The sequence below is a fragment of the Balaenoptera acutorostrata genome, chromosome 12, assembly GCF_949987535.1.
Source record: "Balaenoptera acutorostrata chromosome 12, mBalAcu1.1, whole genome shotgun sequence".
In the NCBI taxonomy this organism is placed as follows: domain Eukaryota; kingdom Metazoa; phylum Chordata; class Mammalia; order Artiodactyla; family Balaenopteridae; genus Balaenoptera; species Balaenoptera acutorostrata.
The window spans coordinates 74,183,190-74,203,596 of NC_080075.1; the positions used below are offsets into that span (position 1 = coordinate 74,183,190).

Genomic DNA, 20,407 nt, shown 5'->3' on the forward strand with positions numbered 1-20,407 from the left:
AAATAAAAGATTCTCTTTATACCTTTTATGTATAAGCTAATTATCCTGATATTCTTTATTATAGCTTTTCATTATAATTATTATCTAAATTATCTTTAGTAACATATTTATCTATGTAAAGCAGTAGGAATATGGGGAAAATGTCTCAACTAATCCAGGACTCTGCAGAGAAAATAAAGTTAGAAATAAGACATGGCCCCATATTTTCAGCACAGGAAGCAAGTGTATGAGCTCATTTAAGTATTGACTTTATAATATTTTAGAAGCTATCAAATAAAGGCACAACAGTTTGTTTTTTTCTGTATCGGGCTTCTACTTTATTTTTACTGATATCCTTTTAATGTGTGCATACACAGCTTGGTTTCCTGTACCTCTTCACAACAGACTGATAAGCACTTGGTGGAATTGTCAAATTACACATTGGTTTATTGTATCCTTCTTTGTCTCTAGGATGATTGAGGAAAGTGGGAACAAGCGGAAGACCATGGCAGAGAAGAGGCAGCTGTTCATAGAAATGCGTGAGTCTTGAGTGCTTCTGTAATTCTGTTTGTATGTGTGGGAATGTTTTTTTTTTTTTTCCCTGATCAAGTCATAGCATTAATCAGAAGTTTTATGTTATAAGCTTTAGAAAGGGAAGAATGAGAGTTAAAGAATCGTGCAGTTGGAGGACACCAAGCCAGAGCATATATTTTAATTGAATTGACTTGAATTGCTTTCTTCAAGGTCATAAATAAAAAGGCAGAAATGTTACCTAAAATATCTGTGAGTTTAAGGCATGCCAGTCAATTTAGACTTCTTGCTGTAACTCCATTGTTACCATGAGATTGCAGGTGGTGATAAATAATTAATACATTATATTGTATAAATTACCTTACACTAGATAAAGATTCTAAGGTAGTGAGGACTAAGTGTTAGGAAACACTTAGAGCTGTAGGAGAAAGTAAAAGCAGGAATGTGTACTTTGGTATATTACTTTACTGTATACCCTTTGAAATCTTCTGTTAAAAAATTCTTATATTGATGTATTCTTATTTATTCTCATATATTCCTATATTCTTATATGTTTCTTATATGAAACTCAAATAAAGAAAAAGATGGCCAGGAAGAGTAGGGCAGTTCCCAGTATTTGAAGGATTGTTTTGTTTTGCGATTACTTGTCTGTGTGACCTTGACCAAGTGACCTTGACCAGTGTGTTCACACTTGGTGGACCTCAAATTCCTTAGCCAGGAAATAAGGTTATTAGTCTGTACCAATGATTGTGAAACCTTTTAAAAGCACTGTGCTCCTTACAAGGACCTTCAACATGAGTGTCATAAAATTCGTTCTGCTTGGCTGAAGCCAGGCGGGGGAAGTAGGAGTCAGCTTGAGATGGCCCCTGAGGTAGTTGCAGAATCTAGAATTCTACCTACCACAGAGTGAAAATCAGCAGATCGAGTCTCAGAGGACCCTTCCAACTATCAAGCTATTTTAAGTCTTTAGAGTCTTAGTAACGGGAGGCAGAGTTTGACTCGACTCAGACCTACGTTGTCCTGCCAGGCATAGCCTAGATAACTGTTTGATAAAGGAGGCAAAGAAATTTTTGGCATTGGTTAGGCAGTCAGTCTGGGTGACCTTTAAGGACTTTTGTAGCTCTGAGTCTCTAACTGCTAGTCACCTAAGCCAGACACCTTGGAGTCACTTCTCTCCACCTCACCTTTCACCTCCTAGGAAGTGGCAGAGTGCAGCTGAGTGTTCCCTCAAAAGTGAGTCTTGAATCTGTCTGTTCCTCATACCATGATGGTGTTGAATCCAGGCTGTGCGGTCAGACTGCCTGGGTTTGGATCTAGGCTCCCTCACTTCCTGGCTGTATAACCTTGGGCAAGTTACCTTCTCTCTCTGTGCTACAGTTTCTTCATCCATAAAATGGGAATTGTACCTACTTTATAGAATTATCATGAAGATTAAATGAGATAATGTGACTAAAGCACTTAGCACATTCCTTTCCCAGAAAAGTAGGTATTTAATGTGGTTAGCTGTGTTTATTATTAATATTTTTATCCTTGTTACTTTTCTAAACTAGTTGGTTTCTGATCCTTTCCTTCAGTCTTGACACTCTCAAATCGGTGATCTTTGATGCTGCCAGATTGAACCCAGATTTATTCTAGGTTACTTCCTTCTTAAATCCCTTCAGGGCTTGTCATCACGGTCCTGAGAAAGCCCAAGCTCCTCAGCGTGCCAGATGAGGCCCTTCTGGACTCTTTCTTGGTTCCCAGTTTCCATCACATGCCTTGTGTGTCATTTCCCAGCAATTCTGAACTAGCTTTCCCCAAAATAGTGTTTGCCATGTCCCTGTGCTGTTGCTTATGGGGTTGCCTTCACCTTCATCTGGCTTGTTGTTCCTGCCTACCCTTCCAGACTCAGCAAAAGGGCCATCTTTTCATTTAATTTTTAACACATTTACTGAGAATCTGTTACATTCCAGGCACCATTCTAGGTGCTAGGGTTATAGGGGAGAACAAAACACAGTCCCTGACTTCACTCATACCACTTACATTTTAAAAGGGAAACCGACAAAAATGGAAACCAAATAAATAATAATTCCTCATACTAAGAATTACCTGGGGTGCACTCACATGAGCATGTGAGAAAGCATGACTGGGGTAGATATTTGAAGTAGAAATTGGGTATTCTGCAAAGAATTGGGTTTACTGATTAGTGAATGTTATCACTGACACACAAACTTCATATAAATTACCATTCTCTGTAACAGACTCAAGGATATGAACAGTCTGGGAGATGTTTGGTGGGTATGGCTTCTTGAGCCTCCTCTGTTTCTTCACAGGAGGAATTGCATTGGTGGCAATGGTACCTGCTATGGGAAGCCCCACTCTCATTTCCAACATCACCCCAAATCTCCGTTATAATTACTTTCTGAGGTTGCAGAAATCACCATTTGCCAGCCTTATGACTTGGCCCTATCATGTAGGTGTTGGGTTGATTTTAGTATGTCAGTTTTGAATCCAATGATCTTTCTCCACTCTTTCATTAGTCTTAATGGTTAGTTTAGACTTCTGCTTAGGTAGGTAACTACATGTACCTCAGTTTTTAAAAAGACTTTATTTTTTTAGAGCAGTTTTAGGTTCATAGCCAAATTAAAGAGGAAGGAACAGAGCTATCTCATACATACCCCCCTGCCCTGACACATGCATGGTCTCCCCCACTATTAACATCCACACCAGAGTCGCACATCCATTACAACTGATGGACCTACATTGACACATCCTAATCACTCAAAGTCTATGGTTTACATTAGCGTTCATTCTTGGTGGTGTACATTCTATGGAACTGCATTGTTTTTAAAGAAAGACCATTTTGACTCTTATTTTTGCAATCCTTATACCTCTTTTTCATGACCTACTGTACTGGTTAGGACCTCAGATATTATATTTAAGAGTTGGGAGGATAGCAGGCATTCTTGTCTTGTTTTTGACTTGAATGGGAATGGATGTAATATTTCACTATTAAAATGATATTTGCTGTAGGTTTTGTACCCTTCATCAGGTGAAGGATCTACTTTTCTGTCCTAATTTACCAAGAGTTATTACTGTTATTTTCTTTAAATCATGAATGAGTATAGAATTTTATCAGTTGTTTTCTGCTTCTCTTGAGATGATACAGTGACATATAATATATTTCTCCTTTACTCTCTTAACATACATAGTTCTGGGGCCAGCAGTCTGTTTCTTAAAGAGCCAGAAAGTAAATATTTTAGGATTTGCAGGCCATATGATGAGTTCTCTGTCATAGCTACTCAACTCCGCTGTTGTAGCATGAAAGAGGTCATAGTAATTTAATAGTTTAGATAGGTTGTGTTTTTTATCTTGTGTTACCTTTATCGTTGTGCCTTTCAGTAGTATTCTTAAGCCTTTCTATTTTTAGACAGTATCTTTTAACTTCCTATTTTGAACAGTGATGAAATTAGTTTGTTCTTTCTTTGCTTAATATTTTATCTTCTGGACTCTAAGCACCATGAAAGTAAGAATCACATGTATTTATCATGGTAGCCCCAGCAATTCAATAAATATTTATTAAAGGAGGAGTGGAATAAATTACCTACAAATAATTTGATAGTTTACGATTTTTACATGATGTAGCATTACTAAGAAAAAGGAAAGGTGATAATCTCTCAACTCTGGTGCTAAAGTAAAAACTTTCTAGATGAGTCTACAAAATACTTGATGCCAGGCCTCCATGCTCAGAGATTCCAGAATTTTTCCTTTTCCAGAATTTTGCCACTTTTATTGGTCTTCTCAAGGAACTTTGGCTTTATTGGTCCTCTCTATGTATCTTTGTTTTCTGTGTCATTATTTCATGCTATTACGTGGTTTATTATTTTCTTCTTTCTACTTTAGGCAGTTCTATTTTTCTTTTTCTAACGTAGGCCATTTATTTTCAGACTTTTTTCTTATGTAAGCATTGAAGAATATACTTTTCTGTGATTTTCTAGATTTGTATTACATGTGTTCTGATATATACTATATTCATTATCAGATCTCTGTGTTTTCTAATTTCTGTTGTAGATTAATGAGAAGTATCCTTTTAAATTCGTAGATGAATGTCTGTTTTAATAATAAAGATGTTTAGCTTAATGGGATTATGGGTCAGGGAGTGAGGGATGTTCTAGAATTTTTGTATTTGTTGATATTTATGTTATATGTTTTTCTAAATATTCCATGAGTGCTTGAAAATAATGTGTATGATTTCTGTATTATCTAGATCAAGCTCGTTATGTTTTATTAAAATCTTTTTGTCCTTACTGATTTGACTGCTTGATCTTAATTACTGGAAGATGTTAAAAATCTCTGCTTTGAACATGGATTTAAAATTTCCCCCCTGTAGTTCTGTCAGTGTTTTGAAGCTTTTGTCCTTAGATGCATATATAGTAAAATGTTCTGTCTACCTGGGAAATTGAATCTTTTATTATTATATAGGTAAACTTTTTTTTTCTAGTAATGCTTTTTTGCTTCAAAGTTTGTTTTGTTGTATATTCATATATCTATACCAGCTTTCTTTTGGTTAGCATGCCTAGAACAGTATATATCTTTTTTATTTTTAATTTATTTTTTATTCTTTTAACATCTTTATTGTAGTATAATTGCTTTACAATGGTGTGTTAGTTTCTGCTGTATAACAAAGTGAATCAGCTATACATGTACATACATACCCATATCTCCTCCCTCTTCCGTCTCCCTCCCACCCTCCCTATCCCAACCCTCTCGGTGGACACAAAACACCGAGCTGATCTCCCTGTGCTATGCGGCTGCTTCCCAGTAGCTATTGATTTTACATTTGGTAGTGTACATATGTCCATGCCACTCTCTCACTTCGTCCCAGCTTACCCTTCCCCCTCCCCGTGTCCATTTTCTATGTCTGCATCTTTATCCCTTTACTGCCCCTACGTTCTTCAGAACCATTTTTTTTTTTTTTTTAGATTCCATATATATGTGTTAGCATATGGTATTTGTTTTTCTTTTTCTGACTTACTTCAGTCTGTATGACAGTCTCTAGGTCCATCCACCTCACTACAAATAACTCAATTTCGTTTGTTTTTATGGCTGAATAATATTCCATTGTATATATGTGCCACATCTTCTTTATCCATTCATCTGTTGATGGACACTTAGGTTGCTTCCATATCCTGGCTATTGTAAATAGAGCTGCAATGAACATTGTGGTATATGACTCTTTTTGAATTATGGTTTCCTCAGGTTATATGCCCAGTAGTGGGATTGCTGGGTTGTATGGTAGTTCTATTTTTAGTTTTTAGAGGAACCTCCATAGTGTTCTCCATAGTGGCTGTTTCAATTTACATTCCCACGAACAGTGCAAGAGGGTTCCCTTTTCTCCACACCCTCTCCAGCATTTGTTGTTTGTAGATTTTTCAGTATATATCCATTTATTCTTTAATTTTTTTCCCTGTATCCTTATGTTATATATGTATCTCTTGTAAGCAGCATAAGTTAGATTATTTTTTAAAAAACCAAAACAACCATTGTGACAATTTTGGCTTTTTCACTGAAGACTTTATTCTGTTCAACCTTTTTTATGAATACTGATATGTTTCATTTTTCTTCCATTTTATTTTGTGCTTCAGTTTTGTCCTTTCTCTGTTTTTTTTCCCTCCTTCCTTGACTTCTCTTAGATGAATTGCGCTTCCCTCCATTCTACTTTTTCCCTCTACTTAGTTGTGAGTTGTATGTTCTTTTTCTGTTCTTTTTGTGGTTATTCCAGAAATTTTAACATCAATTAAAATGAAGCCCAAATCATATCAATATTTATAACTTTGTTCAAAGTAATACAAGAATATTATTAGAATGTGTTAGAGTACCTCCTTTATGAAATATATGCTCTTTTTTGTATTATCTTTTGAACTCCACAAATTAGACTTTATTTTTATCTTGTGTAATCCATTTTTGTTTATCCAACCTATTTGGTTATCACTTTCTTTGTTTGCCATTATTTACAAAAATTTAAATCCAGATCTTGGTGGAGCCAGGTATGTGTCACAGCCATTTCCTTCTGTGGGATTTTTAAACTTTTTTTCCTAGTTCACCCACTGAGAGAGTCACCCTTCAGTGATCTTGGTTTTATTTGTACCTTCCTCTCTGCTGGGACCTCTGGCTTCATCTTTGGTCCCTAGGGTTTTTAATTGTACTGCCAAGAAAAAAATGAGGAAGTCATTCGTGTTCATATTTGTTGCTTATTCAGACTAATATTTTTTTTGAAAAAAATTTTTTTTCCTAATTAGAAGTGCTTGTGAAAGTTTTTGGACAATTCAGAAATGTTACTGTACTTACATTTATTAGATTTATAATCCCTTCTCCCCTTTCTCCTACCTTCCTCCTCATCTCCCCAGTTAGATTCATTTTTCAACAAAGTACATTTACTTCCTTATACCTCTCATTAGTCTGCTGAGCACCTCCATCAAGTCCTATGGCTTCCTGGAACACAGTTTGGAGTGCTCTGCCCTACCTGAAGAAAGTTAAAAGCATCAGCACGTTTACACAGGAAAAGGAGTTGGCTTCCCCACGACTTTTATCATCTCCCTCCATCAGCCTTTCCTTGCTAGTGTCTGCAGTTGTATAACCTTTTGACATTACTTTGTATATTTTTGGGAAAAAGCCTTTTTTATACCAGACAACCCAGAACTTCCCAGTTTTCAGTTATTTATTCATTCAATAAATATTTAGGTGCTAGTTTTATTATGTCCTACTTTGGGACATATAGTAATGAATAATACAACAGTAAAATGGTCTCTGCCTTCATGGATCTTGTTTTCCTGGAAGTGGGAACAAGGGATGATAGCACAGTAGGAGCCATGATGGGGGAAGCAAGGGGGGTCCAGGAAGGAATCTGGGAGGAAGTGATGTCTTGGCTGAGTCAGCCCAATAATGTGGAGAAGGAAGGGCTGGGGCACTATCACTTACAAAGGCCCAGAGGTGACAGGACCTGGTATGTTTGGGTAATTATAGGTAGTCCAGACTGATTAGAGTTGAGTGTGAGGTAAAATGTGAGAGGTGCATGAGCTAGACCTTTAAGTTGAGTTGGGTAGTCCTGTGTTTCCCAAAACTAGCTTGATTATAAGACTCCTTAGGGGCATTTGTTAAGAATGAAGATTCCAGCTTCCTCCCCTGGAGATTTTGATATAAGCTTCTGATACAAACAGATACAATAAAACCCTTCCATATGACTCTTTGCTTTCCTTGGGATTTGGTTATACTATAGAACATTCATATCCCATTCTCATGAATAAAGAGAGCCATAAAGTGCAAAGAAGGCTTAATCCTTTCTTATCCTTTCCCTATCTTTCTTCTGTACCTCTTGGGTACCCAGTGTCCCATTGGTTCCCTGTCTGTTCACAAATTTCACTGGGCTTTCTTACTGGGGCCAGAGTTCTGCCTGGATATTTAGTTAGGGCTCTCTGTATCATTTCTTTTCTTTTTTAAAATTTAAATAATTAATTAATTAATTTTTGGTTGCGTTGGGTCTTCGTTGCTGCATGCAGGCTTTCTGTAGTTGCCGTGAGCATGGGCTATTCTTTGTTGCGGTGCATGGGCTTCTGATTGCAGTGGCTTCTCTTGTTGCGGAGCATGGGCTCTAGGTGCGTGGGCTTCAGTAGTTGTGGTACGCGGGCTTTGTTGCTCTGCCGCATGTGGGATCTTCCCAGACCAGGGCTCGAACCTGTGTCCCCTGCATTGGCGGGCGGATTCTTAACCCCTGCACCACCAGGGAAAACCTCTGTAATTTCTGGATGGGCTTGAAACATTGTCTGATATTAGTATAAAAATGACATTTTATTGTATTACTTTTAGTGAAATATTCTTGAAATGAATGATAATGAAGAGTAAGCATTTCTAGTTCAGAATTCCCAAAGTGATATTCCAGTCATTTCAGTTTCTTCACTGGGGGCTTTTCTATTTTGTATTTGCCAAACTACCATATTTTCTGATCAGGAAATTAATGTGACACTTACACAGGGGAAGTATTAAAAAAGTGAAGGCTATTCTTAGGCACTGTATGAGGATTCTCCTTATGTAAATCAGGGAAGATGACTGCTCCCGAAGAAGGGAAACATATGGGAAGTTTGGTTGAATATTGGTACAATAAGATTTTAATGAAGTTCTAAGGTTATTGATTATATCTTAACTTTTAGAAATTATTTTTGGATTTGGACTGCTATTAGATTTTTAAGAAATGATGCTCTGGCCAGGACTTCTTAGAATTTCTGAATCCTGTAACATCCCACTGCTCTCTCTACATTTTCCTCAATACATTTAGAGTGATGTATTTTCTTTTAAAGGATTTTCTTATTTATTTATTTATTTATTTATTTATTTTTGGCTGTGTTGGGTCTTCGGTTCGTGCGAGGGCTTTCTCCAGTTGCGGCAAGCGGGGGCCACTCTTCATCGCGGTGCGGGGACCGCTCTTCATCGCGGTGCGCGGGCCTTTCTCTATCGCGGCCCCTCCCGTCGCGGGGCACAGGCTCCAGACGCGCAGGCTCAGCAATTGTGGCTCACGGGCCCAGCCGCTCCGCGGCACGTGGGATCTTCCCAGACCAGGGCTCGAACCCGTGTCCCCTGCACTAGCAGGCAGACTCTCAACCACTGCGCCACCAGGGAAGCCCCTAGAGTGATGTATTTTCACAAGGATCAGACTGGCAAAGGAAAGCAGAGTGATACTTGATTCTTGACTAGTTCCTGAAACTTCAGTGTAGAGATTTCTGGCAAACTGGTCTGAAGCATTTGGAGTTTCCTATTTTCCTAAACTAGTTAGCTTTGGACTTGTGTGATATCTGCTCTATTTCATCTTTTGTGGTGACACATCTGACTCTGCACTGGAGAAGGAGTCTGAAAACAGTGAGTTATACCAGGTGCACTATCTTTTTTCTATAGTTACTTTTCCACTAGCAAGCATGGCCTAATAAATACCCTGCACAAGTCTGATCGATCAGATTAGTAATTTTTCTGTTTGATCAGATGGGGGTGGAACTTTCCTTTCCTAGCTGTTAATATTCGTTTTATCAGTGTTTCTCGTAAAAATATTTCATAGAAATAAATGTCTAGACATTAAAATTACCTGCCGTGATTTAATGACGGGTTATTTATTAAATGCTCTTGGACATGTGTTGGCATTCTTTCTTAAAATTATTGGTTTGGTTTTGAATAATTAATATTTAATGGTTCAAATTTAAAATATTTAGGCTGAGATAGTAATATGAAACTAAATGAGTAAAAGAAAATCAGACTGAATAAATTTAACAAAACAAGTGTAAAACTTATACTCTGAAAACTACAAAACACTGTTGAAAGAAATTAAGGAAGACTAAATAAATGGAAAGATATCCTGTATTAAAGGATCAGAAGATTTATCATTAAGATGGCAGTATCCCCTAAATTGATCCACAAACTCATTGCAGTCCTCGTAAAAAAACTGGCTTTTTTGAAGAAATGGATGGGCTGATCCTAAAATTCATATGGAAATTCGACCCAGAGTAGCCAAAACAGTCTCAAAAGAGAACAAAGTTGGAAGACTCACACTTCCGAATTTGAGAACTACAAAGCCACAGTAATCCAGATTGTGTGGTACTGGCATAAGAATAGACGTATAATCAGTGGGATAGAATTGAAAGTTCAAAATTAAACCCATACATCTGTGGTCACTTGATTTTTCGCAAGGATACCAAGACCATTTAATGAAGAAAGAATAGTATTTTGAACAAATGGTTCTGGGACAAGTGGGTATCCATATGCAAAAGAATGAATTTGAACCTCTGCTTCATACTGCATAATAAATTAACTAAAAATATATCATAGCCCTAAATGTAAGATCTAAAACTGTAAAACTTTTAGAAGAACACATAGGTACAAATCTTCATGAACTTAGATTAGGCAAAGCCTTCTCAGGTATGACACCAAAAGCACAAGTGACAAAATAGCAAATAGATATATTGGATTTATCAAAATTAAAAACTTTTGTGCCCCATTTAGATACGATCAAGAAAGTGAAATGACTACTCAGAGAATGGGAAAAAAAATTTGCAAATCATATATTTCATAAGGGACTTGTATCTACAACATATAAAGTACTTATAACTCAATAATGAAAGACAACTCAGTTAAAAAATGGGCAAAGTGACTCATAGGGGGAAGATGTTTCTTTTTTGAGATAATGAAAATGTTCTAAAAACTGACTGTGGTGATGGTTGCACAACTAAGTTGAATACTTTAATGGGTGAATTATATGTCAAAAAACCTGTTATATTAAAAAAAAGAAAATAGGACTATCACGTGTATGTATAGAAGGGTAGAAATTTTGTGAGAACCAGGTGATGGAGGAAATAATTTTAATCGTGACATCAAGGTAAGGATTGATTGAAGTGAGATTAAGAGAAATCTTTGCTTCACTTTTTGGTCAATAAATATTACTTTCACCAAAAACCTGGAAAAATCCTTCCTTTTTTTTTCTTCTATGAGCAGAAATGAGAGCTGACTGTAAGTATTGGTAGAAGATAATTTGTGCTGGTTCACTTTCCCTTTATTGAGTCAAAAGTTGCTGCCAGATCTTACAAAGGCAGCATAGGTGAAATAAAAAAAAGCACACTGGAGGCCAGAGTTCCCTGAAGTGGCCTTAAAATTCAAGGAGACTTACAGCAAATTTTGAAATGAAAACAAAGTTTGATTTATAGATTCATCTAATTTAGGCTTTGTTCTAGTTACTATGGCTATGTATTACTTATCCCCAAACAGTCATTTATTTTGTTTATACCTTTTTTGGGTCTAAAATTAGAACAGCATCCAGTGCTGATGTCTTGACTTCGCTGCATGATGTCTCAGGCCTCCGTTGGAAGACTCAGAGACTCAGGGCTGGATCATTTGTTGCCTTGCTCACTTACATGTTTGGTAATTGCTACTGACTTTCAGCTAATAGACTCAGTTTCTCTGGGTATCAGTGTCTCTGTGTGGTTTCTTCGTATCAGCTAGTTAGGGTTTCTTCACAACAATGGTGTCCAGGTTCCTAGGGCAAGCATCCTGAGAGAGTGAGAGCACAGACAAGCTGTCCCACATTTTATCGCCCATCTTCAGAAGTCAGGCAGTGTTCCTCTGCCACACTCTATTCATTGAGGCAGTCACAGTGTCCTCAGGTGCAAGTGGAGGGAAATAATCTTTAGTTCTTGATGGGGAGGGGCAGCATACTAGAGGCACATAAAAATACTGGTCTGGGGGCTTCCCTGGTGGTGCAGTGGTTGAGAGTCTGCCTGCCAATGCAGGGGACGCGGGTTTGAGCTCTGGTCCGGGAAGATCCGACATGCCGCGGAGCAGCTGGGCCCGTGAGCCACAATTACTGAGCCTGCGCGTCTGGAGCCCGTGCTCTGCAGCAAGAGAGGCCGCGATAGTGAGAGGCCTGCGCACCGTGATGAAGAGTGGCCCCCGCTCGCCGCAACTGGAGAAAGCCCTCGCACAGAAACGAAGACCCAACGCAGCCAGAGATAAATAAATTAAAAAAAAAAAAATACTAGTCTGGAAATACTGTTGTGTCCCTATTTTGAAAAACACAGGCTGCCACAGACCTGGAAGGGGAACTTAGAGATCAGCTGGTCCAGTTCCCTCATTTTATAGATGAGGACACTGAGGCTGAGAAGAAGGGATGTAACATGGCTACGGTCATGGCCTATGGTTGGTGGTCAGACTGGGGCTGGAATTTAGCTTTCTTGACTCTAGGCTAGGGCCTTCCCTACTATACCACTTATCTTCATTTTGTGGAATACGTAGTTCATTCACTCAAGTCATGAGTGGTCCTCCCCTCAGAGTTTTCTTAGGCTAGCAGACAGGATGATATAGGCATAACTGCTGGCATCGTGCTTGGCATGGAGTGGGCACGCAGAAAGCATTTTTAACCCTTCTTCCCCACTTTGTGTTTTATCCAAAGAGGGCCTCGTTGATATGTTATGTATAGACTGTGCCAACACAATGGAATAGAGTCACTTCCCCAGCATGTGGAAATTAAATGGTAACTCTAGTTGAAGATTTTTTATTTGCCCCTTTTCAGGTGCTCAGAATTTTGATGTCATACGACTATCAACTTACAGAACAGCTTGCAAATTGCGATTTGTACAAAAACGATGCAACCGTAAGTCATTTCTACTCATTTCTATGATGACTGGCTAGAGCTCTTGATAATATAGAAGATTTTAATGTGTTTTAGTCATATTGTAATGTTAATTGAATTATTTTGTCTTAAGTGTTTATCAGAATATAAGCTTTGTAATGGAAAGAGCTTGTTAATTTATTCTGGGTGTCCCTCAAAATATTTAAGAAACTCAATAAGGTAACTAGTTTTGAGATTAATTAATTCTTTATTTTTTAAAATATTGTTTATTTATTTATTTACTTATTTATGGCTGTGTTGGGTCTTTGTTGCTGTGCGCGGGCTTTCTGTAGTTGCGGTGAGCGGGGGCTACTCTTCCTTGCGGTGTGCGGGCTTCTCATTGCGGTGGCCTCTCTTGTTGTGGAGCATGGACTCTAGGCGCGTGGGCTTTACTAGTTGTGGCATGCGGGCTCAGTAGTTGTAGCTCACGAACTCTAGAGTGCAGGCTCAGTAGTTGTGGCACATGGGCTTAGTTGCTCCGCAGCATGTGGGATCTTCCCGGACCAGGGCTTGAACCCCTGTCCCCTGCATTGGCAGGCGGATTCTTAACCACTGCGCCACCAGGGAAGTCCCAAGATTAATTAATTCTTTAAATGGGAGAATTGATTTCTCCTTGTCACTGTTTTGTTTTTAGAAATTCACGTTCTTTTATTTATTTATTTATTTATTTATTTATTTATTTATGACTGTGTTGAGTCTTCGTTTCTGTGCGAGGGCTTTCTCTAGTTGCGGCAAGTGGGGACCACTCTTCATCGCGGTGCGCGGGCCTCTCACCATCGCGGCCTCTCTTGTTGCGGAGCACAGGCTCCAGACGCGCAGGCTCAGTAATTGTGGCTCACGGGCCCAGTTGCTCCGTGGCATGTGGGATCTTCCCAGACCAGGGCTCGAACCCGTGTCCCCTGCATTGGCAGGCAGATTCTCAACCACTGCGCCACCAGGGAAGCCCCTTGTCACTGTTTTTAATAAAAAGTGTTATGTAAAATTAATACAGTTTATCAGCTTCTGGAGGGAAAGAAAAACTAATATTTTGATAAAGGTATAATAAAAATTAACTTTCTTGTTTAAACTTAATATAACACAAATCAGCCTTTTCTATAAGCAGTTGCTTCCACAATTGCTATAAAATAAGTAAATTAAAATATTTGTAAAATGCATATTAAATCTTTCTTAATTTGCGTGCAGATGAACTCACTTAGAATTATTGTACTTTTCTCAGATATGTGTGTGTGTGTGTGTATTAATGAAAAACTGTTTTGTGTAATGGAAAGAACATTAGCCTTAGAATGGGAAAACCTGTTTTACTCCAGGTTTTGTTTGTCATTTATTATAAACACGTAATCTTGGACAAGTCACTTTATATTTAAATACTTCTACACTACTTTAAGTCCTACTCAAAAATCCTAGCTTAAAATTCTCTCCAAAGAGTTTACCATACCATCCTAGACCGAAGTCATGTTTCTTCTCTGGTTTCCCAAAGCATTTTTTTCAAATTATGGGTTGTGACCTGTTAATGGTTCCTGAAACTGTTTTGGTGAGCTGTAGCCAGAATTTAAAGCATGTAATGGAGAAAAAAAAAGAGAAAGAAAAAAAAGTCAGAACTTAGCTTATGTGGTAAAGTATTTTGTGAAACGTGTTTTTTATATATCTAGAGGTGTGTGTGTGTGTTGATTTAAATATATTTGCATGTTGTTGTCAAAAAGTTTGAAAACCGCTGTCCTATAGGAACTACCATTTTTATACTTCTTCCCATAATTATTCTTGGAACACAGTAGTCTATGTATGGACTGAGCCAGGCTAGTGGCATTAGTAATATAATGTAAAAGATGCATTGTTCTAGCAGCTTTATTTTGTCACATATGATTCTTCAGTCCACCTGAATTTTTTTTTACTCCAGAGTATAAGTAGGAGTCAGATTTCAATTTTTTCCATATATATGTTCAGTTGACCCTACACTGTTTATTGAAAAGACCATCCTTTTTCTTCATTACTAAAAAAGTCTTTTTCTCATATTCATTAGGAGAAATGTACAAGAATGTTCATAGCTGTGTCCATATGTGAGAGGATCTGCTTTTGGACTCTTGTGTTCCATTGGTCTGTTTGTCTGTCCTAGTACCAATAATCACTGTTAGAGCTTTATAGTACGTTCTGGGTACTTTGTTCTATTTTACTTTTTAAGATTGTCTGAGACATTCTTGGCTTTTTTACATTTATTTTCACACAGATTTTAGAATTTGCTTGTTAATTTCTACTAAAAATGAACAAAAACAAAGAATTGTGCTGGGATTTTTTTCCTTCATTTTTTTTTAAAAGTGTAATTTACGTATAATAAAATTCATCCTTTTAATGTATAGCCCTGTGGGATTTTGTTGGGACTACACTGAATCTGTAGATCAAGTTGGGGAGAATTGATGTATTTCCAGTGTTGAGATTTCATTTCTGTGAACCTGGTATATCCCTCCATTTATTTAGGTCTTTAAGTTTTGTTAATTTATATATTTTTTGGTAGAGATGTTGCACATCCTTTATTGGATTTATTCCTGAGTCCTGGTGTATATTTAGAAATACAGTGACTTTCATATCTTGATTTGTATCTAGCTGTCATTCTAGACTCAAATATTAATTTTAGTGATATACATGTAGAATCTTTATGATTTTCAATGTGTATAATTTTGTCATTTCTGAATAATGAGTTACATTTATTTCCAATACTTGTACTGATAATTACTGCATATTTATATAGGTTAGGATTTGAAATACAATAGGAATGATGACAGTGGGCATTTCTTATCTTATTCCCAATATCAGAGGAATAGCTTTCAACATTTTACTATTAAGTAATATGTTTGCTGCAGTTTTTTGTAGATATCCTTAATCAGATTAAGGAAGTTTCCAAGTAGTGTGTTTCTTCATTTCTAAAGATAAAGTTTATTTTAAAAGTTTTCTTTTTGATAATGATTTCTGACTTAATTTCATTTTGATCACAGAGCATGGCTTATATGATTTTAATCCTTTAAAATTTATTGAGATTAGTTTTATGACTCAGGATAAGGTCAGTTTTTTTTTTTTTTTTTTAAGGTCAGTTTTTTTACATGTTCTTTGTGTTCTTGAAAATAAAGCGTATTTTCTAATCACTGGGGGCAGGACTTCATATAGTGTCCATTATGCCTGCCTTGTTAGTTGTAAGTTTGTCTATGACTGTATTTTTTTTTTTTGTATGTTTGCTCTGTCACTTGCTAAGAGAGGTGTGTTAATATCTCCCACAAAGCCTGTGAATTTGTCTCTTTGAGGTTCTGTTACATTTTGCATTGTGTATTTTTGAAGCTACAAAGGGGAGGCAAAACTTTACCTCTACCCTCTCAGGGTCTCCAGCGGAGCCTGAGAATTAAATTGACATAAGACAGATTAACAGGAGAAAAGCATATGGATTTTTACATGTACATGGGAGCCCCCATAGGAAAATGAAAACCCAAAGGAGTGAGTAGGCCTAAGTGCTTATGTACTAAGTTGAACAAAGAGTGGCAGTTGTGAAAAAATAACTAAAATATGTCAGGAGACTAAAGAGTTATTATAATGAAATCTGCAGATTTCACTCAGACTCAATTCACTGTCTCTGGTGATGAGGATGTTTCTTTCCTCTTGGAAAAGGGAGGGCATTTTTCACATGGGACTTTTATTTCCTGCCTTTGGGAAGAAAAGGGGAGGTCAGAGTGTCCTTCTTGGCATCTTCTGTTTTTCAGGTGTCTTTAGCTCAAACTACTCCGTATGCCAAAGTGGCATATCTTGGGGTGACATATTCTGCCACCCTTCACTATTCTATTAAATGTAAATAAATGTAAAGTTCTTATATCTTTCTGCTGAATTAAAACTTTTGAATTGTTGAAAAAGTTACAAAGTAAACACAGAGTTTGTGCTGGCAAAATAGACACAAAGTTTATTTTCTTTGTGTTCCAGTCCATCTTGTTGATATCTGGAACATGATTGAAGCCTTCCGAGACAATGGCCTTAATACACTGGACCATACCACTGAGATCAGTGTGTCTCGCCTCGAGACCGTCATCTCATCCATCTACTACCAGCTGAACAAGCGCCTTCCTTCTACTCACCAAATCAGTGTGGAACAGTCCATCAGCCTCCTCCTCAACTTTATGATTGCTGCATATGACAGGCTAGTACCTGCCCTGCTTAATCCATTTTAAGAATGTTTCTCTTCTAATCATCCTTCTTCTGTACTGCCTTGCCAAGGGTTGTCAACTTAGAATCACAGTTAAAAGGGAAATGAATTAGTACAAGTCCCTTCTAAAGACTGGTTAAATGCCAGAGTGACTTACTGTCTTGGGGCATGTCACATATTAACCTCTGTAACATTAGGGAGATTCACAACACTTGAGACATAATTGTTTGGTAAAATTGTCAGTACCTTAATATAGCTGTTCTCTATCCAGTGAAATATAGCCAAGTTGTACATTTGAGTATGAGGCTTTCTATTTGACTTTTAAACTAACTTTTCTTTATTATGTAATAGCAATTGCCTTTGGACTATAGTATCTTGTTTTCTCTTTATTTATGTTTAGGATTCTATTTTAATTTTTTTCAATGTAGAACATTGTGTTCTAAACCTTAAAACAATAGAAGAAAACTAAAAGTCCTCCAAATTAAAACAGAAATGAGTTGTTATATTTGTATTTATGGAGAATTAAGTTGGTATGATAAAAAATAAAAAAGAAATTATAGATGATGGAAGCACAGAGGTTAATATTTATTTTCCGGGAACCAGGAGTTCAGATGTCTGATCCCTGCTGTAGTATCAGCAATCTGATTTTGGATGGGTTAATTCTCTCTGCTTCATTTTTCTCTCTGTAGGAAAATGAGTTCATGTATTTGTAGAATGCTATTAGTTATACTTTATAATATTGAGGGTTCTGTGAATTAATGGTAAAACCATACAAGTGTCAAGGCCAAGTCACAACATAGGCACTCACTAAATTCACATTTTTCTAAGATGTTATCAAATTAGATATTCCATCCATTTAATAAAAAATTATTTAAAGAAATTTGAATTTTTAAAACATGAGTGTACATGCAGCATATGTCCCAGAATTCTAATGCCATTTTTTGGGCAGTTAATCCAGTAGGTTAAGTTTATACTGTACAAGGAATGACTATTCTGATCTAAAAACCTTAGTAAAAACCATTATTCTGTGGTGAGTAAGCAGCACCTTATCGTGACACTGACTCACTGAGTAAGTCAATTTAGGGCCACACAACACAAATTAATTTAAGAAACTTTTTAAAGTCAGAAATAAAAGTCATCTTAGAGCCTAAAAATGATAAAGCAGAGATTATAAACTTTGACTCCATAATTATATCAAATAAGTACTACGGCTAAAGAAGGGAGGAGAAGAGAGAGTGAAGAGATAGCAAAAGGGAGAATGGGAAGACCAAAGGTAAGGGCAGAAGGTACAGAGGTGTCCTGGGACACAGTCGGAGAAAGCTGAACACAGGCAGAAAGAGACAAAGGAAAAGAAAAAACAGACAGTAAATCAGCAGGAGGGCACACTGAAGAGAACTAGGAAAACAAAAAGAGATGAATGAGTTAAGAAGAGTAAAGAATATAGTATGGCAGGGGTGAGTTTGGTAGTTCTCAAGTCATATCCTGTTTAAAATGTTGACTGTGGGCATCAGAATAAATCATCACATCTTCACTAACCTTGAAATCTTTATATGATAAGAGCTTATTTAGTTAGCTCTCCGGAAATTTGAAATTGGCTTTCATGTACTGGAAAAAAGAAAGGATCTGGTTATCAGAATTTTTTTTTTGAAAATCAGGGCATTTTGTTGTTAAATACTTCCAAAAGTAGTAGTCTCTTTTATAGATTGGCCACTTTGTTATTTAAGCTGGAGAGTCCCTTTGATATGTAGAATTCCTATTATTTTAATTGATCTTTTCAAGCTTTTGTATTTCATAATTTCTCAAAGTTAAAATTTGAATACAGCAATTACTTAATTATTAAATTCCCTCACCTCCAAATTCATAGTCAAATTTTTGGTCAGGTTGTTTCTGATTATTATAATAGATTGTGAGACCCTAAAACAATCATCAGAAACAAATAGGATCTAAGACTTTTCTCCCTTAAGCATGTATTTTCTTAGGAATTAATGTTTTTAATACTTAGATTTAAAATATTTCACATTGGACAATTAAAAACATTGAAAAGTATGAAGAATGATATTATAAACATCTGTGTGTAGACTTTAAGCTCTGAGGAATAGCCAAAACATTCTGTTAGCCTCAGTTTCTTCCTCTTTTAGGTCCTCAGTACCACAGTTACAGTACCATTAGGTACATGGTCTGGTCCGAAGGTACAACAGGTGATGCTCTAACCAACATTTTTTTCTTCTTTTTTTTTTTTTGATAACAAGGATATCCAAAGTCCCAGTGTGAGGGATAGGAAACCTTCCTTCCTCTTCTTCAGTTGAGCTGATTTAGTGATTTAGAGCTTGGGATTTATAAACCTTCTTTCTGTTTCCAACCTCGGTGTTAGTTCCACGTCTTCAGCTATAAGCAATAGAAAGCCTACTCAGATGGGCTTTCACAGTAACTGGAGCAATAGGCTCACATAACAGAGGAGCCAGAGACAGGATCGTGGTTGAATCAGGGCCCTGGCTGCATTTCTTTTTTTTTTAATATTTATTTATTTGGCTGTGCTGGGTCTTTAGTTGTGGCATGGGGGATCTTTTAGTTGTGGCATGCGAGATCTTAAGTTGTGGCATGCAAACTCTTAGTTGCAGCATGTGGGATCTAGTTCCCTGACCAGGGATCGAACCTGGGCCCGCTGCATTGGGAGCATGGAGTCTTAGCCACTGGGCCACAGGGCAATCCTTGCATGTCTTTATAGTGGTCTTGGCTTTGACCTTCTCTTCTATTAGCTTCATCCTTATGCTGACTTCAAAAAATGCCTGCTACAGCTACTAAATGCTTCCTGTCAAGTCTAGGTGGGGGAGAGAACCAGTTTTATTTCAACACTGAACAAAAGTACCTGAGCCTCCCTCCAGATATGTGCGTTTGGGCCATGTATGTGTAAGTGGTAGGCTTTTTAGCTGAAACAAAGGATTTGTGCCTTTGGGGCAGAGGATAGTTAAATTCTCACCCTCACCCTGTGTTGCCTCATCATGGGGATGGTTGGACTAGATATGAAGGTGATGACCACAGTGTTCACTACTAAACTCCTTGAAGTGCATTATAAACTTGTGGTTCCTTTTCTTGTTAAACAGTCCTACTCTCCATCCTGTTCCTTAAACCTGAGAGTCATTATAACTCTTCCTTCTCCGTCAGCCCCCACATCCAGTAGGTTACCAAGTTCTTTCATTTCTACGTCTTGAATATCCTTCAGGTCTATGTACTTCTCTCCATCCCCACTGCTACCATCCCAGGCCACCAGCATCATCTTTTGCCTGGACTACTGCTATAGCTTCTAAGTGATTTTTTTTTCATATACTCTTTTTTTCCCTCATTCATTCTTAGAAATAATAAACATCCACCAACCCACTATCTAACCCAGGAACTTGAACATTGACAATAATTTACATTTATCTCTCCTAACCCATCCCACTGACCTACACTTAACTAAGGCGAACCCTATTCTGATTTTGTATTATCATTTCCTGGTGTCTTAAAAACCATTTTTTCCCACATGTATGGGCATAAAGTATTGTTTAATTTTA

At 37.3% G+C, this 20,407-nt stretch overlaps 1 protein-coding gene across 29 annotated transcripts in view; it reads left to right on the top strand.

The window, feature by feature from the left end:
- The window catches only part of DTNB (dystrobrevin beta), a 255,206-nt gene that overhangs the window by 22,056 nt on the left and 212,743 nt on the right, over window positions 1-20,407 (top strand). For 26 of the 29 annotated variants that reach the window (XR_009009899.1, XR_009009898.1, XR_009009901.1 and 23 more), the window contains exons 2-4: window positions 451-518; window positions 12,587-12,667; window positions 16,637-16,850. Coding sequence is in view for 20 of the 29 variants with exons in the window: in XM_057558169.1 (XP_057414152.1) it covers window positions 452-518; window positions 12,587-12,667; window positions 16,637-16,850 (362 nt within the window). In the remaining 9 variants the exon portion in view is untranslated. Of the gene's footprint in view, window positions 1-450; window positions 519-12,586; window positions 12,668-16,636; window positions 16,851-20,407 lie in introns of those variants that run through there. The other 3 variants (XM_057558178.1, XM_057558170.1, XM_057558181.1) reach the window with 3 other exon arrangements.